The 20,853-nt window shown below is 34.9% G+C and overlaps 3 protein-coding genes, 1 non-coding gene and 3 pseudogenes across 5 annotated transcripts in view; 4 read left to right on the top strand and 3 right to left on the bottom strand.

The window, feature by feature from the left end:
* Positions 1-1,074: 1,074 nt before the first annotated feature.
* LOC104785063 (putative receptor-like protein kinase At2g42960) lies at positions 1,075-4,573 on the bottom strand. The gene is made up of 8 exons (XM_010510188.2): positions 3,948-4,573; positions 2,843-3,542; positions 2,650-2,754; positions 2,427-2,549; positions 2,169-2,339; positions 1,937-2,066; positions 1,622-1,831; positions 1,075-1,532 (listed from the first exon to the last, which is right to left on the bottom strand). Exons 2-8 carry the CDS (start codon positions 3,493-3,495, stop codon positions 1,413-1,415), a joined length of 1,512 nt encoding a protein of 503 aa, XP_010508490.1. The 5' UTR covers positions 3,496-3,542; positions 3,948-4,573; the 3' UTR covers positions 1,075-1,412.
* A 2,175-nt stretch (positions 4,574-6,748) lies between these two features.
* Positions 6,749-6,821, top strand: TRNAR-ACG (transfer RNA arginine (anticodon ACG)). Its single transcript has one exon. It is a non-coding gene; the product is annotated as a tRNA-Arg (tRNA).
* A 138-nt stretch (positions 6,822-6,959) lies between these two features.
* On the top strand, positions 6,960-8,024 carry LOC147943149 (uncharacterized). The gene is made up of 3 exons (XM_087512904.1): positions 6,960-7,283; positions 7,465-7,539; positions 7,614-8,024. Exons 1-3 carry the CDS (start codon positions 7,100-7,102, stop codon positions 7,919-7,921), a joined length of 567 nt encoding a protein of 188 aa, XP_087369030.1. The 5' UTR covers positions 6,960-7,099; the 3' UTR covers positions 7,922-8,024.
* Positions 8,025-8,094: 70 nt separating this feature from the next.
* LOC147943148 (aspartic proteinase CDR1-like) lies at positions 8,095-9,707 on the bottom strand (annotated as a pseudogene).
* Positions 9,708-12,198: 2,491 nt separating this feature from the next.
* LOC147943147 (GDSL esterase/lipase At2g42990-like) lies at positions 12,199-13,601 on the top strand (annotated as a pseudogene).
* Positions 13,602-13,855: 254 nt separating this feature from the next.
* LOC147943146 (transcription factor JUNGBRUNNEN 1) lies at positions 13,856-16,201 on the bottom strand. Its single transcript, XM_087512901.1, has 3 exons — positions 15,873-16,201; positions 15,051-15,325; positions 13,856-14,348 (listed from the first exon to the last, which is right to left on the bottom strand). The coding sequence occupies exons 1-3, from the start codon at positions 16,129-16,131 to the stop codon at positions 13,989-13,991; spliced, it is 894 nt and encodes a 297-aa protein (XP_087369027.1). The 5' UTR covers positions 16,132-16,201; the 3' UTR covers positions 13,856-13,988.
* A 3,252-nt stretch (positions 16,202-19,453) lies between these two features.
* The window catches only part of LOC147943145 (transcription factor PIF4 pseudogene), a 1,823-nt pseudogene continuing 423 nt past the window's right edge, over positions 19,454-20,853 (top strand). The window contains exons 1-3 of the transcript XR_015558261.1: positions 19,454-19,629; positions 20,279-20,352; positions 20,446-20,848. The product of XR_015558261.1 is annotated as a transcription factor PIF4 pseudogene (transcript). The remainder of the gene's footprint in view (positions 19,630-20,278; positions 20,353-20,445; positions 20,849-20,853) is intronic.

Genomic DNA, 20,853 nt, shown 5'->3' with positions numbered 1-20,853 from the left:
AATTGTAAATATATAAAGTTAGCGTTTGGTTTCACTTTATTGGTATAATTGAATCATTTTTCCATATGATTTTAATATATGACTTCATCAATCATCTCGGAAACGTATTTTTAGTTTTGAATTAATCATTTCAAATAATATGTTAGTTTGTTTTTGCGTTTGTGGGACAATTGAAAGATTATTGAGTGAACTAACAAAGCTATCAAACAATAATTGAAGGAAATATTATAAAAAATTTGTACGAGGGATGATTATACTTATTTAAAATAATATTTATGTAAAATAAACAATTAAATAATTAAGAAAATATATATATCATCATCATCACTTCATTCATGTATTCAACGTCACCCTTTTTAAGAACTAAAAAGAGATTACCTTATTTACTGTTAAATTTAGGTTTATTTTGAATTTTCAATTAAAAATCAATTGGTAATTAGTACATCTGAGACAATTGCTACTATTTTTGGTCGTGGTGTTGTTGTGAGAATATTTTTTTGATCACAAAGTCTAACGGTTTCTAACACTCCTCCTAATTCTTTGTTATCCATTAGTTTCAAATGCACCAGTAGATAAGCTTTCGAAAGATATATGTGGTCGTGCAATAAATATATTTTTTATTTGGTGAGTTTATCTTATTAATTAATGTATTTGATTAGTAGATTTAGTACTATATGCAAAGTAAAGAGAATTAGTGAATTACTGTTATAGTAGCTTTTAACTGGCCACGTGATGAGAACGTGTCAAAGAATCTAATTCAACTTACAATGAATTTAATGATATGAGAAAGTGAGAGTCGCAACAAAAAAAGAAAAGAACAATACGACAAGTACGACGCAACATTTGACAGATTTGCAAGAAAAAAGCTAGTGGTTTTTATGGACGTTAGACTTTGATTATTAATTCAAATTCGTATAGTTTTGTCATCGTTCAATAAAGTTTTCACATTCTGATAATATAACAAATAACAATAGGTTTTGTAATAACAAAAAATAACGATTTCTATAAAAAGGCTTTAAGCTAAGCCTCTAGCCGTTATAATTGAACTTAGTTTTGTCTCTTTGTTTCTGTCCCTTTGTTTCTGCTTACGTCTTCAATCTTAAATAGATTTACAAAGACTTCTCTCTCCTTCTGTTGTCACATAAATCTTAAACACATGTTTTTGACTGACAAACGTTCCGTACCGACCAGACAGGAATAATTAGCTCCAAAATATTAAAAATATAAAAAGAAAAGAAAAAAGCCTCCTAAAGTTGCCGCAGCCATCAGTTATCACTCCACATGCTCTTTTGATCATCTCAGAGAGACAGAGCAAATCAAACGTGTGTGATCATCATTCATCAATCAATTAGTTTGCTAAGTAGAAACAGAATATCTCAAGACTTGAAGGAGCTGCTGTCTGATTCTATTTCTTATTCACAAGTCATATCAGCCTTTGTAATGTGAGTATCTGAACTACTAGGACCAAGAGATTCGTCTTTGGTCTCAACAATCTCCATGTTCGCTGTTTTGCTCCTTCTGTTCCTCCTCTCCTGCCATAACATGACGATTTTTGTTTGAATGATGAATACGGAAACATATATATTTATAACAACTGTTACAGCTTTGGACCATCATATACCTTGTGAAAAGGGTGTTCATCGGATTCAAGCATCCGTGCAACCTGACTCATTCTAGGACGTTTCTCTGCTTCAGGATCGACACATCTAAGGGAAACCAAAAGTGCCCGTTTCAGAGCACTTTTACTAGGTCTAGGTTCAAGTCTTGGATCCACAACTTCTTCAGCTCTTCTTGTTCCAACCATCATCTTTAGCCATTCAACAAGATTCACCTGCCAGCCAATACACAGACCGATTCATGATGTTCAAGAAACGAACATATTCATAACCAAGATTTCCAAGCAATGTACAAAATCTATACCAGTTTTAATTAGTACCTCATTAGCAGGACAGCCATAATCAACTGGATCCCGACCAGTTACAGCTTCAAGAAGCAAAACACCGAAGCTATATATATCACTCTTTTCGTTTAACATACCTGTATTAGCATATTCTGGTGCTACATATCTGAATAAAACAAAAGACAGCAATGATGTATTTGTAAGGACATCATCTGAGAAGATAATAATGATAACATGCCTAAGGAAGGTACAAAATTTTGGACTTTACCCAAAGGTACCCATGACTCTGGTTGTGATGTGACTCTCACCCGAGTCCAAGAGCTTGGCCAACCCAAAGTCAGAGAGTTTTGCATTAAACTCATCATCAATCAATATATTGCTTGCTTTTATGTCTCTGTGGACCACTTTTGGTTCAATTGCTTCGTGTAAATAAGCAAGCCTGTAAAATTGTACAAATTGCAGAGTATTTTATTATGCAAGCATTGAACATATCTGACAGAAGCTAAAACTGTTTCAAACCACTTACGCTTGTGCAGTACCAGTAATGATCTTCATCCGTGCCTCCCAAGTGAGATTTCCATGTTGCCGCATTGCTCCATGTAACCATTGTTCTAAGTTACCACTATTCACATACTCATAAACAAGCATCCTGTATTGATCATCATAATTAGAGACAGTAAGATCCTTTTGCTTTGGCAGTATAACTGTAGAAGTATGTTCAAAATGATAAAAAGACAAGTGAGACTCACCGATGAACTCCCTCTATGCAATATCCTAAAAGCCTAACAAGATTCTTGTGTCGTACATGACCAATAGCCTCAACTTCTACTCGAAATTCCTTCTCAGCTTGCCCTCTAGAGACCAAAGCTTGGAGATGATTATTAAGGAAACCAAAAATAGGATTTACAAACATGTAATAGTCCAGTTGAGTTGAAAACTTACAGATTGTTCAGAAGTTTCTTTACAGCAACCTCGGTACCATTAACGAGTTTACCCCTATAAACTACTCCATAACCACCCTCTCCAAGAACATTTACTGCAGCAAAACGGTTGGTAGCTAGCTCAAGATCCCTAAGAGTAAACCAGTGTCCCCAACCAAGGTGAGATATTTCCGGTAAACCAACCAAAGGAGATGCTGTTACATGTCCTCCATACTGTCTACCAGCACTTACAAAGCCTCCTTCTTCACCGGAATGAGAACTACAAGCTCTCTCATGATGATTCACAGAGCTACATTGACTTAAAGTATCATTATCACTAGACTTGGTTCTTCCCAAGTGAGACAACATCGTCTTTCCAGTGGATTTATCATTCATTTCGATATATAAACTTTCAGGGTGAGGATTGTGATTCTGAAACCTAGCTCTGTCCACTCTGATATCTTTGGACTCATGTGGTATCTGGTTGAAAGGAAACTTACTTGAAGAACTTCTAGATTTCCGGCGGAATGTGATCCATAGAGACAAGATGCAGAGAATCATAACTATGAATACTCCAACAACCAAACAAACCCATACCCACAACTTCAACCCCTTCAAACCAAAAAAAGATATCTTCTTGGACATCTCAGCGTTTAAAGAATTCTCAGGTGGCATCTCTGGTCCTCTGTATCGAAGCTGCTAAAACCTTCTCTTATAACCACCTAGACAACAAGAGAGTGTCTTACAGTTAAACACTTGCATACATCATACAAAGACTAAAAAGAGATATCTTTTTCACACTTCTCAGTTGTAACTTGGCCATATAACTCAATCTGATGGGTGTGAGTTAAGTAAGAAGAAGGTAAAAAACGCACACTTTCTCATTGGTATAAGCAAAAAAATTGCGGCATATCAACAAAACAAGGTATGGGGCATTACGTGTCCCCAAGAAAGATGGGAGCTCGAAGAAACAAAAGAGAATCTTTGGCTTTTTAAGACCATCGAAAAAAAGCATCACTTAAGTTTGAAGCAAGAGACAATCTACAGAGAATCTAATCACATAATGCCATCCAAAGAAAACATTCAGGGCAAACAACAAAACAAAAGAGAGAGCATATAAATTTTACCTTAGAATGTGGGGAGAGATAAAGCTTTATCCTTTAGATGTTGTATCTTCATCTTACAACAGAAGAAGAAACTATGAAAGAATGAAAGAGAATAAAAAAGGTTCCAACTTTTTTATCTGTTTCTGAAGCAGAGCCAGAGGAAGATACTGAAATCAATTAATGAATTGGAGATTTTGGGCTAACCAGAGATAGATTCATCTAACCCAGAAGGAACTCTCATTAGAGTTAAGGTTAAAAAACCAAAAGAATATATTAATATAACAAGGAAGTGTGTATATAACTATATATAAACTACACAGTAATGGGTTAATGGGAAAAAAAAGTTGGGTGGAACTGGTTAGTGGGGAGAGAAGCTTTGTTTGCAATGGAGGAAACAAGAGAGAGAGAGGGGAGTGAGCAGTGAAGGGAAAGCAAAGACAGTGGATTTGTCAACTGTAACATTTATAGCTGGTTGAAGAAATTAAATTAGATATTTTCACAAAATTTTATTTTTAATTATCCTATATAAACAACCAAAAATTATTGCAACAAAATGAAAAATTGAAAGTGGATAGAGAGATAGATATGGGTAGGGGTAAAGCCAGTGGTAAAGCACAGAAGAGGGAATTCCCAAACACACAGGCTTTGGGATTTTTAGGTCAATATTATTCAATATTGTAATCTTTTTTTTTTCTTCCTTTCACATGTCAAGGTTTGGATTCTATCAAATTTTACATTTTTGTTTTCTAGGTACTTCCAAATATTTAATTATGACATATACGCTTGTTGAAGACTTTATACTATTATTTTTTGGTCGTGGTGAATAATATATGGCATTCAAATGCACACAAATAGAAATTTATGTCTTTGTTGTGCGGGAATGTTACAACTCATTAGTCATATGTGTAAGGAAACCAATGTGCCTTTCTTGGAGAACATGAATGAGTTCATGAGAGAGACTAAAAAAAGCCTTTGATGGAGGCTTTACTTGAAGCATAACTTTTGGATAAAGTTTTATGCCAAGAAAAATAAATTAAATCTTATAAGCTTTTTTTTAACATAATGATAAAAGATGATTCTGGATATGGTATAATTAAGTCCCTAATAATACTATAAACATTGCACTTGCTGACTTGCATGTTGGTCGTCGTGTGATTGGTTGATGGTGGGTGGGGGTGTTGTTACAGGCTAAGGCCAGGTTTTGGCAGAGGAAAGAATGGCCAATTTTTTTTTTTCAGAATACTGTTGTTGCCGCCATGTGATCATGTGCTCCTCACGTGTCTTACACCTCCTTTTAGTTAGATTCGTCGTCCTTAAGTGTTTATTCCTCCCCAAAGTTTATGTGATTTTGATGAGGGCAGAAAATGTGATGGAAAGTCAGAAAAGAATGATTACTCTTTGATCAATTATCAATACTAGAATTATATGATTTCTCCATGTGTGCAAATTTATGCTATTATTGACACCCATATTATGTCAAATTTCCTTTTACAAAAAAAACATCTAGTGACATATATAATGAACCCATATGGGGTGATAGCGCAAGTTGACAAGTGTCACTAGAAGAATCTGATCAAGAATTCAAAAGACTTTTAAATTGATTTTAACTTAAATGTACAAAATTATGGCATTGAGTTTTGGTAAGAAGAATGAAGTGTTCAAAGCTCGATGGAAAACGAAAGAGATTCAATAACCTAACAACTATTATTGCATTTAGCTCTAAACAACGTACTTGGAAACTACTAGAACCAAACTAGAGACACATAATTGATGATTTTGCTAAGAAACCTCAAGGAATTCTCATTAAAAGTATGCGAGTTTGAAATTCGATAACATTGGTTTGGTCCGAGATGTATATATAGATGAATCTCTCCTAGTAATTAAAAAGTTTTACATATATAAATCGCATATATATACATCTAAAAAGTGTACTTTAATCCTTCTCCTATCATTTAGCATAGTTGAACTGCACCAATAGATAGAAATACAGTGCAAAGAAAACAAAAGAAGTCACATATAGGTAAGCTTCAGTCGAATTATTTAAAACAAATCGAATTGTCGTATATACAATTGTATATGTATTGCGTTTCCTTTATGTAGGCCTTTATAGATAAAGATTAAAGATACATATATAAAGAGGAAAAGTTTTTCTTTCGTGTGATTCATCAATTCCTATGTCTCTCTTTTCAAACTTTTCACCTTTGCTTGACCACCAAACAAAAAAAGACATAAGCATTCACAACGGCTATTTGGAGACCGACAATCACAAATACGATACCGTATCATAGCCCAATACAGCAATAAGCATATGAACACATTTCTCTAGTTCCGTATCAGTTTCGACATCCGAGTCTCAATAATAAGACAACGTTTCTAAAAACGTTTATGTGAACAAAAACACACATAATAAAAATGTACTATACACTACAACGTGTTGTTTTTGTCTAAAACGACATTTACAATGATTCCAATGCGATAACTTACGGGTAAAAAAAAAAAGAGCTTAGGATAGCATATACGCAAACTGTTACGGAGGTTAAAGGTCATACTTAAATGATCAAACACAACATTAAGAGGAAAGTGAAATCCATAAATTAACAAATCCTCAACACATCAAAAGAAGCATGAAGAAAATACACATTTACATATTTTTCACTCTTACTTTGATAAGTTTCATGTATTGTGTGTGTCTTCATCTTTTTTTCGCGACAAAAAGTATGCTTGATTTTGAGTCTTTTGACTTTAGACTTTAGACTTTAGACTTTGGAGTTTTAATTTTTACTCTGCTAAAGATCGTTGATAAGCGGAGAACAGACAAAAAGGACTCCATGGCCCAATGGATAAGGCGCTGGTCTACGAAACCAGAGATTCTGGGTTCGATCCCCAGTGGAGTCGTTACTTTTTCATTTTCGCTTTACACGTGTTTGCGTCCCACGTGTAAATCGTCCCACATATAAATAAACCGAAGGATCTTTCGGAACGAATTAAGGCGGTTTAGTTTGGTCAGACTCGGAGACGTGTATTAATTAATTTTGTTTTCCCAAAACAATATTTGAAAAATTTCCTGACCTCTCAACGAAATTGAAATTTTCAGAATCTCAAAAGAGGAACACAGAACAGTAAAGAAACAAAAAAAAAATTTGCAGTGGGGAAGCTTCGAGCTTTTTCATGTTATGGCTTTGAACTTCTTCTCCGCTTCTCTTCACCCACTTTCAAATCCTTCTTCTTCTTCTCATCGATTCAATCAGAAACACCTCCTTTCCCCAACACGTGTCCGCTCTGACAGGAACGAAATCGGCGTTACTGACAACGACAACAACAACAACAACAACGATCCTTCTTCATCTTCCTTCTCCGGTACATGATTCAAATTTCTTATCTTTCCGATAAGGGTTTTGTGTAATTTGCCAAATTGGTTCTTCGGTGAACTTAGGAATTGAGAAAGGACCAAACTTTGTGTGATTTCTATGTAAAGATGAGATTTTTTTTTTTTTAATCTATTGAGTTCTGATAAGCATTGAATTCGTTTCCTTTGAAGGTTCTTCTTCAACTTCATCTTCATCAGTACGTACACAACTAGATCTTCTTGAACAGCTAACTTCAACAAGTGAAGGTACATTACATTACATGGTTTTGATTAGATCGTAGTAGAATCATTCACCTGGGATTTATATTATTCATCATCAGGTTACATGAGTGATGGTGGTGGTGGTGGCTCGAGGGGACTTACTATACGTGACCAATTGGCTGGACTTGTTGGTGACAGAGACGATGATTTCTCCATTCCATTAGGCAAAAAAAACTTAAAGAAAGTGAGTCCTAAATTCTTAACCACTTCTCAGAAAAGGAACATTAAGAGACAAAGCTACCTTAATGAGGTCTCTCGCAGGAATGATTCTGTTTTCTTTGCTACTATTGGCGCCTTTGTACTCCTTCCTCCTTTAGTCATTCTAGCCATTGCTATCTTAACTGGCTATGTTCAACTCTTCCCATAACTATTAAAGTTTCTTTACTTTTGTCAATAAACAAAATTGCATATAGCAGGAGTTGCTTGTAATTACATCCAGTAATGAACATAGCTTGATCTTATTGGTACTATGTACTACTCTTTGTTTGATAAGGAGTATCCTAAAGAATCAAAGAAACTAGGTTCTGTGTGTACAGTTACTTTTATGTTTATAAATCTATTAACGGTTTATATATCAGCACACTTTGTGGGTGCGTACCCTAGTCTAGACCTCTTTGTATCATAGAGTATATGGAAATTTTGTTGCTGGTAGTTTCCAATGATGGAAAAGGATGATTGGGGAGTTCCTAGAATTGCCAAACAAACAATATCCTCACTCAACCTGATGAAGGTGTTCTCAACGGGGAACGTCCAAACTGCTCCATCTGCGAAAATTATCCCGAGCTCAGGCAGGTTGATGTTCTCCTCTACGCCAGACACATTGAAACAAGGATCAAGGATATGGAAATCTCCAAACACCGGGTACTTGTCTTTTATCTTCTCTGCAAACTTGTTTTTGATGATCTCATATGCTGGTTCAGCGAAATAGCTTAAGGTTGTACCCGAATCAATGATGGTTCCACCACCACCATCTGATGAGATGTTCCATGTTTCTTCAGGTATGTCATCAAGAGCTTCGCCGTCAACTAGAATGGATTTGATCTGTATATAGTAAAATGACTCCATAGAGTTTTCCTTCCCGTTCACAAAAGAAGTGAAATTCAGATTCGGGTGGTTCAGCAAATCCTTGTCTTCTCCAAAGATCAACTTGCTGCTTACATTGGTGTCGCTGTTTCTATCGACAAGACAGTAGGAAAAGGAATGACCGTAGAGAGAATGAAGTTGAGAAGAAAACGAAAGAGGTCCTCTTCCTAATCCAAGCAGACCTGAAGCACCATTGAAGAGACCTCGGTTCCAATGGCCACACCCAAACATCATGTTTTCCACCTTGTACTCTGAGCTTTCTCCCTCGGTGGTCGTGAGATTAACGGTAAAGGTCTCAACCGCGAAATCTCCGGTTGTGTTTGACCTGTCTCCATACCAGTAGAAATAAGGGCATGATTGGTTATCTGATTCACACTGTACTGGAGGATCGGGTGATGAGATGAGGCTGCATCTAGGGTCATTGCATGTTATGTTCTTGAACGAAGTGGATGTTTTCGGGTCATAAAATGCACCGTTTTGATGGAAACAGTCGTGGCAAGGCAAGCATTGGAGCCAGTTTAAATCACTCCCGGTGTCAAGAATCAATGAAAAGTGTTTTGTGGTGTGCCCACAAGCACATCCATGAAATATTCGCCAGAACCGTGTATCATACCAGACTGAAGAGTTGCTACCCAGCTTCCCTGTTGAAGAAGCCTCTGGAGCTCCCACCAAAGAAATATCCGAGGTAATCTTCTTCTTAACCTTCTCATATTCGATTTCTTAACCCGGGCGTGAAGCGTCTGAATTCTTGTGAGGTCTTGGATTTTAAGATCAACAACTGAATGTCTTGTTCCCTTTGTTTCTTGATTAATCTCCCTGCGTTTTAGTTGAAGCTTCACCAAATCTCCTGTATGATCCTTGGCAGGTTCATGTTCCATGGAGGAGAAACCGCAATCGTTGCTTGTGGAAGAAGAAACAGAACTGAAACGCATCAGATCTTGGGAATTAAACCCGTCAAGGGATGAAGAGTTATACTCATGTTTCTCTGAAAGAGGTCTACAGTCCCCGGAAAGTGGTGAGACAATGAACAAAATAAGGCCAAGGGATATACTTACTAGTTTGGTCGACATTAAGCCTGCTGAGATTATTAGAAATCTCCGGCAACCTATGATAAAAGAAAGAGAGGCCTATGAGAGATACGAGTTATAGATGATAGTCTCTTAAGGACAAAAGAGGAGGGAGCTAACATGAAAAGAGCAAGGGAAGTATAGGATTTTTTGAAAGTCAATGGGAATCAAATCGAAGATCAAATTAATTTTTTTTTTAAAATGACAATTCGATATCTATTCGAATGAGACTCTTAAGCCGTAGCATGTCAGGACAAAAACAAGAAAAAACAATCGCAAATAATAGTTTTAGAGATAACAGAATATTGTAGGTGGTGGTCTTCTCTTCAGTAAGACCAGACCGGTTCAAACATGTGGAATCTTTATAAACAAAACATTTCTGATTTGTACGTTTGCGTTGAAATGTGATATTTTTGGTTTAATAGTAGTAGTATCAAAGATTATTTGGTAGTAACTTCATTAGTAAAACTTGAAATATGTAATTTTTTTATAATAGGACTTACTATAATAAACAACCTAATTTGCAATGTAGTAGCTAGTATTGAACTATATATTTGGTTGAATACATACCCTCTACGTACGTGTTAAATCTCTTAATGAAAATTCACATAATTAGATCAAACGCACATCCACATATAATGCGACTTTTTTAACTAGAAAATTATATATCATCATTGAGAACACTTTAAAATATCAAATAGCTTATTATACTTTAATTGACTGTAGAAGAGTCTTTAAAATTCTAAGTGTGTCTTTGACTGTGACTAACTAACCACATGCACATAAAGTTATAAACAATTATTCAAATACTTTGTTTAAAAAAAAAACTGAAAGATTGTGGAAACACCAAATCTTTGGAAAACTTAAAATTTTGAAAGTTATACTTTTTCCTTTGGCAACATTATTCTTCTACTGAAATAGAGCAAGTTTAGGAAAATGTAATCATTTTCACGTAGATGTATTTTTGTAAATGAAGCAAAAGATTCGAATTTGACTTTCACATTTATATACTGTGTAAGTGCAACGTCTTCCTAACCACACTATGAGCAAACTGATTAACGACATTTCAGTTTGTTATAATCCAAACCAAATATTCATTCCAATTGTGTGCACGTAATTCCAATATATTTCCATCTCTATTGTTCAAAACTACTTTTTTCTCTCTCTCTTATTCGCCAGTTATGGGTTTCAAATCTACTTTTCGTGTTCAAAAAACAAATGCTAGATGTGTTTTGAAAATTTAATATTTCATTTCATCGGTGTTGTTATAGTGTAGCCGATATGTTTGACGTTAGAAAAAACTTGGCACTGTAGCCAAATTGTTTGTTTTTCTAATATGAAAGCATCACGAGTCAGTGAGATAAGTATTAGTAAAAAACAGATCAAAACACTCTACATGCATGTACACACGACGTCAAGATAGGATTACCTCCAACTATGTTAATTTTCTAATTCATATGCATAGTTAATTTTTGTCTTCTGTTTACACATGTTAGAAAGCAGCCTTACTAACCACCTCATGTCAATCACATATTCACATCCGTAAAAAATGTTCACCAAATTCGCTAAAAAAAAAAAAAAGGTGTTGACTACATAATATATAAAAGACGATTTGCCATCTCTAATCAGTCACAAAATCTTTTCTCTAACTAATGGTTTTAAGGTGACCTCTGAACCTTTAAACTTGATGTTGACGGCTTGACCTAATTTATCTACAGCTACCAAAACTTGTTTTAAAGATATATAATTGACGAGGCTTATATGATTGTTACGAATCATGCGGTTCACGGGTCAGTCGAAATCATAAAGTTTGGAGGTGCAACCACCACTACGTACATTATTATAAGCTTATATTATTTATACATCTCTTCTACATGTGTCGTTTCATTTATTACCTCACCACCCACTTTTCTCACTATAACCAAAACTTAATAGAGAAATACCCATTCCACACTATTTCTTAATTTGTCTTTCTCCATATTCAATTTTTGGTGTTTTTCTCACCTATGTTGTAACAGATCGAATTATCACCTTGCATTGATGTGGTGTCACATAGCTTATATCTGATGTCACGTCTACTAGATATCAACCAAATTTGAATGTGGTACGTAGGCTTGTGAAAAAATAGTGTTAGTTTTAATTTACCGATATAAATGTACACATCTGCTGAAAGGAATTATATACATGACTGCTCATTGTAGGTAGATATCTGTTAATGAGCGCACTGAGCATGCATGCATTATATATCATACACCCACCAAACTTCGAATTCAATAAATACTTCCTACTCTGTTCCTTTAGTTTTGGTTCTTTAATCAAATTTGTACAGAGTACTTATGAACAAACAAAAAAAAAAAACAATCTCAATTAAAGAAAGAGTAAAATATCAATAACGACAATATCTTAAATCTTATGTTCCTAAAAAAAATTGATTCTATACCACCGAATTCGAATAACTTATAGAGTTATAGTACACTGAAATTAACCCAGTTCATAACACAAGAATTCGTACACATATCTAATATTTTAGTTCATTAAATACTATATAGTATGTATATATACTGAGTGAAATTCCTAGGTACCATCGCCGCATGCTAAACAAGTTGTTAGCATGGCAACACATTATTTGTCACCATCAATATTATGCATTATTTTGGCCACTCTTGTCTCCATTGTCGGAGCAAAGGTCCCGGCGATTATAGTCTTTGGTGACTCTTCCGTAGATTCCGGCAATAACAACTTCATACCAACAATGGCCAGAGCCCAATTTCGAGCCTTACGGTCGTGACTTTCCCGGGGGACGTGCCACTGGCCGCTTTTGTAACGGTCGTCTCTCTTCCGATTTCACTTCTGAGGCTTTTGGCCTTAAACCGACCGTGCCAGCCTACCTTGATCCGTCCTACAATATCACTGATTTCGCCACCGGGGTTTGCTTCGCGTCCGCCGGCACAGGCTATGATAATGCCACGGCCAACGTGCTTGTAAGTCCAACCATTCACTTCAAAATACATAATTCCGGTTGATTTCTTGCATAACAAGATATATCGAGATGATTGTCTTGTTTTGAAATTTTAGGGCGTGATTCCATTATGGAGAGAAGTAGAGTATTATAGGGAATACCAAAGCAAACTTTCCGCCTATCTTGGCCACCGTAGAGCTGCCAGAATCATCAGAGAATCTCTGTACTTAGTCAGCATAGGAACCAACGATTTCCTTGAGAACTACTTCACATTACCGGACAGGAGATCTCAGTTCAGCATCAGTCAGTATCAAGACTTTCTGATAGAGATAGCTGAGGTGTTCTTAAAGGATCTTTACAGACTCGGAGCTCGGAAAATGTCTTTCCTCACCGGAATCTCGCCTATGGGATGTCTACCATTGGAGAGAGTGACGAACCTTGACGACCCTTTTAGCTGTGCTCAGAGTTATAATAACCTGGCTGTTGATTTCAACGGGAGATTGAGAAAATTGGTGATGAAGTTGAATAGAGAGCTCACTGGAATGAGGATTTTCTTTGCTAATCCTTACGATATCATTTGGGACATTGTAACCAAACCTGATCTTTACGGTCTAGAGGTATCTAGTTCTGCATGTTGCGGCACGGGATTGTTCGAGATGGGATTTCTTTGCGGCCGGAACAATATGTTAACTTGCAGTGATGCGAATAAGTTCGTTTTCTGGGAGCGCATTTCATCCCACCGAGAGGACTAATAAGATTGTGTCCGATCACTTTTTCAAGCATCTCAAGAATCTGTTTCATTGATCCTATATATATATATATATATTCCTATTTTACTTCTTTATGAGTACTTTTGCAATTAGTCAAATACAATTTCGAAGATAAGAGCTTTGAATGGATGTGAAAAGTGCAGACGATTGATCCAATAAAAAAGTTGAAAGAAGGTCAGAGAAATAACTGGTTGCTTGAGCAAGAAGTATCAGAAAAATCTCTTCCCTCTAGAGTGTTAGAATTGTTGTTTTAGTAATTTCGGGATAGTTAAGAATTTTTTGGTTAATTAGATCCATTTAATATCAAAATCAAAATTTTAAAAATGGGTTGTTTGATATTTGCTTCATTTACGTCCTTTTAAATTTTAACGTTGTCCCTTAATGGGTTTTAAGGGATTACTTTCCTTTTAACATATGGTGCATGCATGCAAACTATATATGTATATCAAAACTATTAAAGTGTCATTACAGAACATCAACATTATTATCTAAAAACAAAAGCAATGGTTTGTTTTATCTTTTTACACAAGGCTCATGAGAAAAGGAAAATTATTACTAGGGTTTAGTGTTGCCATCTATAACAGATCTAAGTTCATCCCAACTTGCTGAGTCTCCGATGAAATCTCCACCGTTGACGTTCCAGAAACTGAGGAGGTTATTATCATTACAAGATGTATATGTCGGTTGATTGAAAGCCTCCATATGTTGGTTCCAATAAGGATGATTATGTGGCTGAAGCGGCGGCTCGTGGGACAAGGAGTCTACTACGCGGTGGCTCGTGTGGTCTGAATCTAAGCTGCTTGTCTTAGAACACGAGTCGGTTAAGGTGATAACCGGTTTTCGGATTGGTGGTACGATGGTTGGGTTTCTGTGAGATGTGACCCGTTTGAAGATTCTGCATAGTGTCCATACCTCCTGTGAGAAAAAAAAAAAAGACGGACCCCATTATAAATTTATTCCAACTGTAATAATATCTGAAAGCAATTTATGAATGCGTGATGCACTTTTGTAATTATTACGACTATTCGAATCTTCAAATGCTATAAAGAAATTTCATATATACATAACTGTCCATTAAGTGCCATTGACTCAATGAAAAGTCTGAATTTTACTAAGAGAATCCGATTCTAACAACAATAGGTCAATATGTACTCGAAATTACATAAAACTAATGGATGATATCATTATAGTGGTTATAGTTATGCTGATTAATGGATGAATTCATTATAGTTAAAACTTAATTCATTGTGGACGTTCTCACTTACATTAGAGCTTAATTAGTCTTCGTGTGAAACAAATAATTAGTTGGTCTATTTTTAACAAAAAGGTTGGGGCCATACTGAGAAGAAAATGTGGTGTAGCTTTCTCAATAGCTCTAGCTCGTTTGGAAATGTGTTCGTGACTGACTTTTTAAGGCATTTAATTAACACTACGAATGATAGAAACTTGTCTCTTCAAAAATGGACAAGATATATGGTTTAGCCTGATGAGTGATGATGATATTCTTGGTTAAATAAACCGGATTTTTTTATAAAAAAAAATTGTTCACAAATGGCAAAACAACGTAGATTAATTTACAAAAGAAAAATTGTTTTAAGACAAAAACAAAATACTCACAGCTTGTTGTGCTGGCGAGTCGGTTTTGGTGGTAGAGGGGAGGCGGAATTCATGCATCATCCAATCGGTTTTGGTGCCTTTACCGGCAGAACCAAGATAGTAAACCAAAGATTTCTTGAGACCGACACAATCTAGATTGGAGTAAACCGGTTTATCAATACCAGTGGCTTTCCAGAACCCTGAACCGGTGACTCGATTTGGTCTAACGCTATTTCTGTATTTCCTACCTCTCATGCAGAAGAAGTACCACTCCTTTTCCCCGACGCTGTTCACTCCTGATAAGATCCACCGTTTAGTTAAAGCTCTTATTAATTTCGTAAAAATTATTTATAGAAAACGAAAACTAAAACAAACTATATATATAAGTCCTAGCTAGTAGTGTATAAATACAATTTCGCTTTCACTACCTAGTTAATTCTGTATGCATGTGTTGCATTTCCAAAGTTTCAATTGACTAGCAACTTGTGTAATTCAGATTTTGAGTTTTGTATATTACTATATTTGGTCTATGAAGTTTAAATTAATCATCGAGGGTGTTCAAGACAAATTATATTTTCGTTTGGCTTGACACAAACCAAATTTGTTTATAAGCTAACAAGAAAAATCCTAGTCGGCTATCTTATTTATGTAGATATCTAGCTATCTATAGAAATTGAAACCAAGTCGGTTTTTCGAATATACTTTTTTGCTATTTTGTATGTTTCTGACTCATAGGAGATCAAATTGGACATTTCTTATTACTGAGCTAATAATCAATGAACCGATAAAGAATTATAAGAATTACCGATAAAAAAAAATGGGTGATCCAAGAAAAAGACTTACTAGTAAGATCCCAAGGATCGAACTTATAGATATCGATCTGTTTGATAAGTTCGAGTTTGATCGGTTTGTTCTCTACTTTTCTTCGAAGATAAAACCCTAAAAGCTCTTCGTCCGTCGGATGAAATCTGAATCCAGGAAGTGGTGCTTCATCTTCTTCTTCATGATCCTTACCTAAGTTACCTTTGCCACTCATCTTCACTACATCGATCTCTCTGTAACACCAATCAAAGTCTCTCTGTATGAAAAGTTCTCTATGCATATATGTGTATTTATATAGGTATAAACTTTATCTATTAAATGATTATTTCTCTGCCATTTAATTGGTGCTCAGTCAATTACGAATGACTTTGACTATTATTATGCACACAACATCTTATAGACTTTCCCAAATATGAAATATCTTTAACGGGTTTAATTAATCGTCCTCATTATTTAAATATTATTTATTCAATGAAGTAATGTATTCTTAATTAAATTTTGCGTGAGTCATTTATTTGTTTTCAAAATATGATACTTTTATAGATAAAACTTGTTCTGGTTGTGTTTAAGTATATTTCTTAAAAATATATAACAAAACAATAAAAAGTGTTATATAGTTTGATATAGATGGCTATTAAAAATTACGCAGAAAAGTCCAGGGAAATGGAAAATAATTAACTCACTGATTGCAACTAATTTATATGTATGATGTAATATATAATCGAAAATCAAACATGTCGTTATCTGTAGTTGTTACGTACTACTATTACAGTAATAATATCAGATTATCATTAAACTGTAAATTCAATACATACGTGTAAGGGAAGTCACGTGGTTTGACCATATTAAAATTTTGCAAAATATCGAAGATGTAAAAGGTATAGTACTACTATTAAACAAAGATTCTTATGAATGATGATAAAACCAAAAGATAACTTTTAAATATGCCTCCTTTATAGACTCCATGCACTATTTTGATGGCCGGGGAGCCAAATACAAACGTAGAAGGTAAACCAAATCGATATATAAAAGTGTACGTGAGTATATATATTTTAGTCAGAGGACGCCTAATTTACTATTTTCCTGTTATAAATCCAAAACATGTAACAAGCCTTTTGGACCAATCAACATATAACTCTCTCTGTAGACATGCATATTGTAATAGGCAGAAAGACCAGAGAGTATACGTACGTACGTACGTTTTGAATGATGATGTACAGGTTACTATCGTTTGTTCTTGGGCGGCAACAAATTGCAAATAGTTATTTCATATTTTTTGCCACACCAAATCACCAATATTAGTTTATATATCCTTAATTATCTACTTTTATAATTTCTAACGACAACATTTTCCACTTACAGTATTACTAAAATAACTCTTTACAGTTGCGAATAGGAGCCTTGGTAAATCAGAAACTGGGTTGAACATAGTAAATCATGCATGATGTAAACATGACGCCTACATGATCTCATAATGAGTCATTAACCACTCCACTTAACATTATATTGCGAGAAAATAAAATAGTTGGAATGATTAGTAAAATAGTTGGAATCAAGGTGATAGGTAAGGATAAAGGATGGGCATATAGTAACTTTTTTTTTTGGTAATGTGTGTTTAGGTTGTTTCGTTTATTGTAAATTGTAACAGAATAATCATCTTGTAGTAAATGAATAAAAGAAAATAAATAAAGGTTGAAAAATCACAAAGCGAAAATTAGAAGTTAAAATATGTATAGGACATAAATCCTTAGATGAAGAATTAAAACGATGGCAGGCATGGAGAGGAAAATTAACTATCAAAGAAAAGAGAAACGATATAACTTAGCTCTTGTGGCCGAATGGGAAAGTGACTCATTTGATGTATATAAAACATTCAAAGTCCAGATTTTGACTGTTGAATATTATCGTTTATAATTCATAGTATAAAAAAACAAATACTAATAAAAAGTTGCCACAACAATATTTAAGTACACATCCAATGTTCTCGGGAAGACAAAAGAAACAAAAATTAACAAAGGTTTTCAAAGAAGAGGAAGAGAGTCAAAGGAACATAATATCCAAGATTTCAACTCCATAACTTTTTTGAATTTCTTCGACACGAAAAAGAGAGAAACATTGAATGATGATAGATATCAGCATCAGGTTTCTATAAAAAGTATGTTCATACTAAAACAAAGAAAAGAAAAAGAGATAAACAACAAGCAAAATTAGCTAGAAAAAAAACAACAAGAAAAACTTGTGCATTTTTGATATGTGGGATATGTGAATTAGCACATCATCACGATTCACGAGACACGAGTTTGGTGGAAGCGGCATAGCTCCGGATTGGTGCGGCGAAGATTCTTAACCGCCAAGACTCTGACGCAACTTGTCTTTGTATTCTTTTTTTTTTCTTTTTTTTTTAGAAAACTTGTCTTTGTATTTTAGTGAAGTACTATTTGTTCTTTTGGTCCCCGGAAATTTTTGACCAAAACATTTTGGGCCTCTCCGTATAAAGTTTTTTTCTGGATTTTGCTGAAAGGCCCATTACTCAAATCATAAGTTGTTACTACTGGTTTTCGACGCTATAGTATGGAATCTTTGAAATTAAAATGCAATTGAAGTTTTAAGAATTGAGATTTTATCTTTGCGGTGCAGTTAAAAGAGAAAGATAGTATACGTTTGAGAAAAATTAGCATGAAGTGTAATCAAGAGACACGCGGTGTGGGATATGGGTCCATTACAGGAGGCACGATGGTCCACACGAATAATTGTAACAACGACAACAGAATTATTTGCATATCTAAGACGATATGAATCAACAACGACGAACACATAAGATCTTCTCCAAATTTACAAAAGGAGAATCAAATTCTTAGGTGGACGTTGGAAAGATTAAGGTTATAATTAATTAGTATTAGAAACTAACTGATATATTTGTAGTGTGAATTAAGTAATTTCACCAATTACAAAACGTTTTGTTTTCCTAAATCCAAGAGTTCCCTTAAATGTGAATATATAAACGCCAAAAAATATGACATGAACGTAGTATATACTAATAAACTCGTTGAGACTCTTCTGCGTCGAAAATTAAATGAGACCATTGAACTCGGATGATAAATCACCCTTTACTTTACATCATATCGTTGATAACAAAATCAAAAAAACCACGTAATTTATTTTGGCGCATAGTGAAGACTTGAAGAATAAAACGTCAAAACTAAAGATAATTCTCAGGGAAAAAAAAAAGCCATATGAGAAAAGGTGTCGACAAAAAATAGATGATGGTAGTATATGATTTGACAAAAACACCCTCAAATCATTGTTTTCAGAGTTCTTTTTTTTAGATAAGGTACAGATCAGAAACCACCTCTAGAAATCGAGCAATAGATCTCATTCGCTTAAAAGAAGAGAGAGAGAGAGAGATGAGAGATCTATTCTCTGCTCGTGCAGTGCAGCGTCCCACTGATTCCAACATAATGTCCCAAAACTTGCCACGTGGCGTTCATTACAAAAGATTGCAGTACTGTTGTCCTTAGAGAATCATTATCTATCTCGCTGTAATATCATATCTTTATGCTCCTGTCACTTTCTGTCTGTACTGTACCCCAAAAGAAGTAAAGACCCCTCTCTCTCATCCTCCTTCCCCTCTCTGTTTCTTTCATGTTTTATGAGAGTTTTCTCAAACACTTTCTGCTCTTTGGGTTTCTTTATCTAGATTGAGTAAAACGAGATAGAGTAGAGAGAGAGTTGTCTTGTGTTGTGTTGGGCGTGGAACTTAGAACTTTCCACAGATCAGGTATCGAATCTTCTCTTTCAACTTCTGATTCGTTCAGAAGCTTTTCCTAATCTGGTCAGTACTCTGTACTCTTCTTTTACGGTTTTTTGTTCTTTCGTTTAAAAGATGTTTCTATATTTGGAAACAACTATTTTTGTAAGCCTTCCTAGATTGCTGGAATATAAAAAGATACTCCTTCTGTCTCACAAAGATTGATGTTTTGAGATATTTTTTTGTCTCACAAAGATTGATGTTTTGTAAACATCAAGAAATAATCATTGAAAATATTTAAAATTTTGAATTGTTATTGGTTTATATTTTCTCTCTCTACCAAAAAGTAATTATAAATTAATTTACAAATAAAAACTAAAATTTTTCTTAATATGTGTGAAAGTATCAAAACATCAATCTTTGTGAGACAGAGGGAGTAGTTTAACTGGAGAACGAACTCATGGACTTGCTTTAAATTTAATTATTTTTTTAATCATTCTATAATGATTAGAGTAAATAAACTATTGTGACTCTGAATTATATAAAATCTGACTTTATTATGATGTTCCTCCGTGTATCTCTTAATCATTAGCTCTGTTCACTTACAACAAATACTAGTAGTATATTCTAAGGTTAGTTAAACGTTTTTTTTTCTTTCCCCCTTTTGAAATGTCTCCAGAGATCTAACATGGAACACCAAGGTTGGGGTTTTGAGGAGAATTATAGTTTGTCCACTAATAGAAGATCTATAAGGTATATAATAATCTTTGATCTATTCGTTTAGCATTTTGCTTACAACAAAAAAAAACTATATAATATAGTCTGAGTGTGTATTTATATGTTTAGGCCACAAGATGAACTAGTGGAATTGTTGTGGCGAGATGGGAAAGTGGTTCTGCAGAGCCAAACTCATAGAGACCAAACCGAAACACAAAAACAAGATCATCGTGGTGGAGCCCTAAGATCCAACACCTTTCTTGAAGATCAAGAAACTGTTTCTTGGATCCAATACCCTCCAGATGAAGACCTCTTCGAAACCGACGACTTCTCTTCCCATTTCTTCTCAACCGTTGATCCCCTCCAGAGACCAACCTCAGAGACTATTAAACCTACGTCCGGTCCTGACCAACCTCAAGTCATGGATAAGCCTAAGGCCTGTCATGACCCTCCTCAGGTCATGCCTCCTCCTAAATTTAGGTTAACTGATTCATCATCAGGAAACATGGAACTAGGAAAGGAACAGTACTCGGTGAT

Source organism: Camelina sativa, chromosome 5 (assembly GCF_030686135.1).
Source record: "Camelina sativa cultivar CO46 ecotype springtype chromosome 5, ASM3068613v1".
Taxonomy (NCBI): Eukaryota; Viridiplantae; Streptophyta; class Magnoliopsida; order Brassicales; family Brassicaceae; genus Camelina; species Camelina sativa.
This window is presented reverse-complemented; position numbering and strand designations above follow the sequence as displayed.